This window comes from Brugia malayi (genome assembly GCF_000002995.4).
Source record: "Brugia malayi strain FR3 genome assembly, contig: Bm_v4_Chr4_scaffold_001, whole genome shotgun sequence".
In the NCBI taxonomy this organism is placed as follows: Eukaryota; Metazoa; Nematoda; class Chromadorea; order Rhabditida; family Onchocercidae; genus Brugia; species Brugia malayi.
The window spans coordinates 11207852-11215570 of record NW_025062478.1 but is presented as its reverse complement, the minus strand read 5'-3'; the positions used below and the strand labels follow the sequence as shown (position 1 = coordinate 11215570).

Sequence of the window (7719 nt, the reverse complement as noted above, 5' to 3'; positions counted from 1 at the left end):
TCTTCTTTTTTGCTTTCTTTTTAAAAATATATTATTCATTTGTTATTGTGCCTGATTTTATTATGAATCTCCATATATATTACTTAATTATTTCATTTCGAGTACTTTCAATTGAGTCTTCAGAAAACCAATTTGCATATAATTATGTGTTTTTATCACTTTTTAGCTAATAGCATACTTTTTGAAGAAGTTTTAAAGAAAAGCTTGGAAAAATTGAAAATGATAACTGGTAAGATGATTTTTCCTTTTTTTTTTTTTTTTTTTCATACTTTGTATTTCGTTTCTTATTCTTCTCGAATTACTATTCGTTAATTTAAATTGAAAATTAGACATTTTCAATTTAAATATTTTTTTAAAAAGAATTCATCATGAATGGTTTGCTGTAGAAGTGCGCCCAACGCAGTAACTTTCATCGGTAAGCGTATTTCACGTGTTATAATTGCTGAGATGTTTACGTGTTTTACTTCATTACCATTACTTATTCCCTAATATATGATAAAATGTGTAACACAAAATTATTATATAATTCAGCATAACCACTTAACTTATTTAAACTTCTTTAAACTCTCTAAAAGCTATTAGAATAAACTGATTAGTTTGATATTTAAATTGGATTACCGATTTAAAGAGAATTCATTACATAGCTAAAAACTTTTTCTGTTCTAATGAAATTATTTTCTGTTTCCTAAATTGTAAAATTGATTTAATAGTTGAATTATAAAATTGCATTACTTTTAAATTCCATTAAAATATTTGATTTTCAATGGAATAAAAGTTATTCCTTATCAATTTCATAAAGTTGAGAAAGAAAAATGTTAAAGTATAAGGACATAGTTGTCAGGGAATCATAAAGAATAAGACATTTTAAAGTTTTTGTTTTTTTTTTTTTTTTTTTAAAAAAAAAAAGTGCGAAAAAGATAACTGAAAATGACTACTTAGTGTGAGAAAACAATTTGTAATAAAATTAATATTTTCTTGATTGGAAACTAAAATATTGCAACTTTTTATCACAAATCTTGAAATTTCAATAATTTTTAAATTTTATTTCATAAGTAAAATATTATAATTAAAATTCCAATCTCTAAAGTTGTCGAATAATATGAAGTTTTTCGTAAAATATTTTTTGCTGTTTTAAAAATTTGTGTAGACGTGGCGTTACGGCGTAGCTTAACTACGCACGTGTACTAAACGTGATTGATAAAAGATTTAATTAAGGAATAATAATAATTAAGGAACAATTAAACGAGATAACGTCGAGAGGAAATAATAAATGTTAGATGCATCGTTTAATGAAAATATTTATTAAAGTTTTTTAAAATGAAAATTTAAATCGTATTACTATTTATCCAAAGTAATTTATTAATTTCTAATCAAGGACAGGTAAATTATTAATTAGTGGGTCTAACTTAGATTAGAACACAGTCATTAATGAACGTACATTATAGTTTCAGCTAAGCACTGCCCTTTTGTTGAATATTTTCAAATATTAAATTTTTTTTTTTTTTTTTTTAGATCGATCAGTTTTTGTTTTATATTTATGTTTAGTGGCATTTATTTATTACATTCAATTTGTGACCATTCGTGACCTTTGCTCATAAGTGGACATTTGACAATTTCTGCTTCGTGACCTTTGCTCATAAGTGGACATTTGGCAATTTCTGCTATGCATATTTGGCTAATAAAAAATAATTTTGAAAATAATTTATTTTTTACCATTCATTCTAATCTTTCTTCCCATCAAAATAAAACGAATTTCAAAAATTATTCAATTGATTTTTAAAAAAAGTTTTATGCTTTTTCGAATTATTTCCACAGAAAACTAAAAAATGAAAAAAAAAAAAAAAACCCAATCATTTTGCTTGCATAAAGTGTTTTTACATTCAACAGAAAAACTAAAATTGAAAATGATTATAAAAAGTAAAGGATTTAAAATTCTTGGATTGTAAGTATGAATTTTTAAATAAAGTATTTAATTTAATCATATTTATATGTGAAAGTAAAGGTAGAAGGAATAGAAATTATTTCAAGTACGTCTTTAGCTTATTTATTTAAAACAGCAGTGTAGTATAATTTGAAATTTTTTCAAACATTTTATCCGACTTAGTATTTTTAAAATATCAGTTTAATGGCTTTTAGATGTTTACTTCAAAGTTTCAGACCGTTTTTTTTTTTTCTTTTTTTTTTCCCAATAAACGGAAGAGCTACCGTTCATTAAACATCATTTTATTTATAAATCTTTGCAACTTTTATCTTTTCGTCACCGCTTTTTTTATTTCGTTTATTTACTTTTCTGACTGTCTAAATTCTTGTAAAACGATAAAAGTTTCTTCACGGATGATTTCCGATCTTCGGAACTGGTTAAGATGAATTTCATATGAAAAACAAAATTATCGATGATCTTCTGATGTTTCTTTGTGATTTCATCTTACCCATATGCATACAAGCGTTCCGCAAATCCATCGACTGTCAGGTCATTCCGCAAATCTATCAGCCGTTAAATCGTTCCACAAATCTATCACTTGTTAAATCTTTCCGCAAATCTGTCAGCTGTCAAATCGTTCGCAAACCATCAACTATCAAACCGTTCCGCAGATCTATCAGCTGACAAATCGTTCGCAAACCATCAACTATCAAACCGTTCCGCAAATCTGTCAGTTGTCAAATTGTTCCGCATATTAATTACATATTGCAGTAATGCAAAGGAATGACGTTCTCCTCCCAATTATATTTTTTAATTTTGACCTTGTCACTGCGTTTTGCAGAATCTGACCTTCTGCAATATTTGTCAATTATCATTTAGACATTGTGACGACGAGTTTTGTCCAGAAATTGATAATAAAAAAAAAAAAATTTGTACGACAACAAAGGCAAATGAAAAAAAAAAAAGTGCTACTGCAATAACAACACTGAATATTTGATGACAGTCTCTAAGATGTAATTAAAACTTTTGGAGACAAAATAGATTTAAATTAACAACAATTTCATTTTACCATTAAAATGTTTAAATGACTAAAATGGCTTTATTCGTTTTTTATTTATTTATTTTACTTTCGTTTAATTTTTTTTTTTTTTTTTTTTTTTTTCAAAATTAAAAAGGATGGGAAAATAAGGAAAAGAAATGTAAGCGTAGAGGAGGAGAGAGAAAAATGGAAGGAAAATATCTGTTTCAATTTACATTTGAGTTCTCCGAGTGAATAAAATGTAAATTATTTAAAGTTTCATGTCTTTTTTTCTTTTTTTTTTTAGCTTTTCAATTTTTTTTTTTCATTTTCAATTTCTTCTTGAAATTCTTATAATTAAAATATTTGAATAGAAATATTTGCATTTGTAGTTGTTAGATGCCAGTAATATCGCTTATTTCAAATTATTCCTCTAATAATTCTTTCTTAAATTTCATTCTACTTCATTTTATTTTTTTTTTTTTCTTCAATATCTTTTTATTGTCTAGAAAATGGAATGAAAAAAAAAAAGTGAAAAAATGAAAGAAGTAATTGCTTATTTATTAGTAAAATATTTTAAAATTTTCACATTGAAATCATCTATTTATGGCGTACAAAAAGTTTGTAATCAAATTCAAATTTCATTTAAAATTTGTTAGCTTACTTTTAATATTGCGCAGTTTCTCTTAGCATTTATTGCTAATTTAATTTTGTATGATAAGAAAAGGAAATGTAATCATTTTGCATTCAGTCCTAAATTAAAATTTCATTTAAATTTTTTCGTTTCATTCATCGTTGATTTTATAATAATCTTTGCTACACTTTGTTTTTGTAATTTTGCCAGATAGTATTACTAAAATTTGATGGAATTTAGTTGCGTTGTAATACTGCTAATTAAAATTGAAAGTTTTAATTAGCCGATAGATTCTGATAGATTAATAAATGCAGCTGCTTTTAACTGGAAGATCAATTTCAGTAAAATTAAAGTTAAATTGAAATATCAAACTTACTGACATAACTGCAATCAGTTTCAAATGTCAAAGTTCAGATATATCTGCAACTGTAACTTAGTTGAATATTGAGTTGATTTTTTCTTTAAAAATTGCAGTATAATCATTTATGCATTTCAATTACAATTTTTCAACACAAGAAATTTCAATTTTGAGGCTTAAAATTTGAATTTTACAAAAAATGAAATTTAGTTTTCTTCATTTAAGTCTAATTACTTATGATTTAGCAGCAATTTGTCATCTACAAAAGATTATTTACAGTTTTCTCGAGAATAATTCGTCATCGGTAACTTTTGGATGCTTAAAAAAAATGACCGTCCTCTTGTGTCAAATCATTATTAATTGAGTTTTAGTAATGTTTGCATAATGCATGAATCGATTACAGGTAATGAGGAAAAAAGCAAAAATAATAATATCAAAATTTGAATTCTAAATTTAAAAATCAATTACAAACATTATTATTACATTATACATTCTACACGCATTATCAAATTTTCATCAAATATTTCAAACTTATATTGTTTGATGGAAATTTGATTATTTACTTTTTTTTTTTTTTGATTTGTGTTGAAGAGAGAAGTTGAAAAAAGTTAGTAAAAAAAAAAAAAGAGGAACTCTTGTAATGATGATAATTACGGGTTTAGCAGATGACATTATCATTGATCAGTCAAGACTCGAGAACAATTGAAATTGTTTAGTAGTTGAACAAAAAATGAAAAAGTCAAAAATTTTAACAAAAATTTATTCAAATTTAAGATTTTCTACTAATTTTGCTTACTTAAAATTTTTTTTAATTGATCTGATATGCTTTTTGCAATAGCTTATCAAATTATATGTGCATGCAAATGAGAAATTAAATTATAGTTTAGGGTATTTCGGATCTTCGTCTTTGCATAATTGCCCATTTCATATTTTTAATTTAAGCATTGTAATATTTAAAATTTATTAAACAATGAATAAAAATCGTTTTCATTTTGTACTAATTACAAAAAAAAAAAAAAGTATTTGTTGACTTTTCATTTCAATTAATTTATAACAATTCTAACAAATTAGTAATTTTTTAAATTAATTTTATCCCTCGTTAATGATCTTTTTATTTTTTGGCTTTGCTAATTAATTAACTGCTTAACTTATATCTAAGTGTAAAATCAACATTTATCGATTGAATCGCTAAATAAATTTTCATCTGAACACAAAATGATTTAATCAGTGTGATAATGTTGATAATTGATAAATGCTAGAATATTGTAGATAGATAAACAATTCTGCAATCACTGCTGGATGATAAATTCAGCCATGGACTGATGATTTTGAACTTTGTTTTATTTTTAATGAGAAAAAAATTGATGGCAATGAATGCTTGCAATTAAATATATTTCATTCATTCCTACCATTTATATGCCATTTTGTACTATAAAAGAACTAAGCTAAAATGATTGTAAGTGATTTTTTTTACTTTTTTTTTTTTTTTTTTTGAACTTAATTTTTATATTTGAGAATTATTCTGAGTGTTTTCCATTAAAAAAAAAAATTATTGTCGTAAATTTATTTGAATGAAAGTGTCGTAAATTTATTTGAATGAATTTAGTTTTTGTAATTATTACAACAAATAATACAACAATCAATTTAGGAGCATAATTTTAATTTAGAAGAAAGAAACTAAAATTTGTGCAGACTAAAATAAAAGCTAAACTTGTTGGAAAAATTTAAATTGCTGAATGAAAAATAAATTTGCTATATGGAAGAAAGAAAAATTCAGAATCATCCAAAGTTTTAGCAATGATGCTTTAAATAATTATTATAAGCTAATTAAATTGCATAATTTTTTTACCGATTAAAAAATGCTAATTTAAATTTACTCTTCTGAAATGAACAAAAATTTGTCGATTTAAGAATGAAATAATGAATTAATTGCACAAATAGTCGAATCACAATAACAATTGAATAGATTTAATAAAACTTAAGTATAAGGAATTTTTGTCCTTTTTATCATTTTTTTAATTTTAATTTTTTTTTTTTTTGTTTTCGCAAATTATTTCTTGCAGTTTACTAATTTTTGCAATGTCTAATCACTGATTAAATTATTTTAAAAACTTGGATAATTTAACAATGCTATTACACTATCAAGCACAATTACCATTATGATAAATAATTTTCAGATTACTGATTAATTGTTAATTTTGTTGTGATGTTAGCGCATTTAGTGATAAAGTGATATGGTTGCTATCAAAATAGATATTTTAATTATTTAATTAACTAATTCATTGATTCAAATGCTGCTGATTAAATGTCTGTTTGAATAATTAATGAACATAATTCAGTGATCTAATTAGCTTATCTGCGACACAAATTAGCTGATCTTCGACACAAATTAGCTGATCTTCGACACAAATTAGCTCATCTTCGACACAAATTAGCTGATCTGCGACACAAATTAGCTGATCTTCGACACGAATTAGCTGATCTTCGACACAAATTAGCTGATCTGCGACACAAATTAGCTGATCTTCGACACAAATTAGCTGATCTGCAACACAAACTAGCTGATCTTCGACACGAATTAGCTGATCTTCGACACAAATTAGCTGATCTGCGACACAAATTAGCTGATCTGCGACACACGTTAGAATTGATTTAATTCAAAAATTTTTAGCTGATCTTCGACACAAATTAGCTGGTTAAATAAATATTGCACATACAAATGCGTTAGAATTGATTTAATTCAAAAATTTTTTTTTTCATTTTCATTTCAAAAAAAAAAAAAAAAACTGTTGCAAATTCTTTCTAAATTCTTTTTTACGAGAAATGCGACAGATTCGTCATCGCATCGCATCGTATCGCATTTTATTTTCTACTGCTCCGCTTGATGCTTACAAATGAATTGCAAATTATGAGTAAATAATAATAATAATAATAGTAAGCAATTCATTATCTCTCTTTCATTACTTTCAATTTTACTTCTTCTCCTCCCTTCAAACTCATCTATTTTTGATGATTTGTTGAATAGTGAAATTATAAATAAGAACGACTTGATGATATAATTCTTTCAATCATTTTTTTTTTTTCATTATGCATCTCAAAGACTTTTTCATTGCTTTTATTTATTCTCATTTTTTTTTTTGCTTAACTAAAAAAAAAAAAAATTAGCTTAACTATTAGTTTTTTTTTTTCTTCTTTTTGGCATATATTTCAATTTTATAAAAATTTTTTCAATTTCAATTAATTATCAAACTTTTCCTATTTAAATATTTTGTCAAGAAAAAAAAAAAAAAAAAAACTCATTAGTTTGTAAACAAACAATTGTGAACGTATTGTTTACACTTTTCTTAGTACGATAAACTTTTTAAATTGCATTTACCAAAAAATGAAATAAATATTAAATTTCGTAATATTATTGAAGAAAAATAAAAAAAAAAGTCTTTAATTTAATATTCGTTCAAATCCAATTTATTAGTACTGCGAATTCATAAAATGCTTCCTTAAGACGACTTTATACTTTGATTCCCTTTTTTTCTTTTTTGTTTAACTTTACAAATTATATACCATTTGTTAAAGCTGTTCCGCTCATTTTCCATTTATCACTTTTCTTTTTTATTAATAGCATTTGAAATAATATTTTTTAAATTTAATAAGGAAACTTAATTTTTTTTTTTTTTTTCAAGAATTATTATTGCTAAAAGATCTTTTCTGTCATTTCTGTCGTATAGATAAACAAATAATTGTTATTAAATTATTATTTACTTGCTATCTCTCAAAAATTCATGTTTTTT

The 7719-nt window shown here is 24.3% G+C and overlaps 1 protein-coding gene across 1 annotated transcript; it reads left to right on the top strand.

Annotated features, from left to right (window-relative positions):
* Window positions 1-4315: 4315 nt before the first annotated feature.
* On the top strand, window positions 4316-6587 carry Bm17825 (Uncharacterized protein; the record flags this gene model as incomplete). Its single annotated transcript, XM_043082430.1, has 2 exons — window positions 4316-4334; window positions 6283-6587. The coding sequence occupies 2 exons, from the start codon at window positions 4316-4318 to the stop codon at window positions 6585-6587; spliced, it is 324 nt and encodes a 107-aa protein (XP_042938364.1).
* Window positions 6588-7719: the final 1132 nt, after the last annotated feature.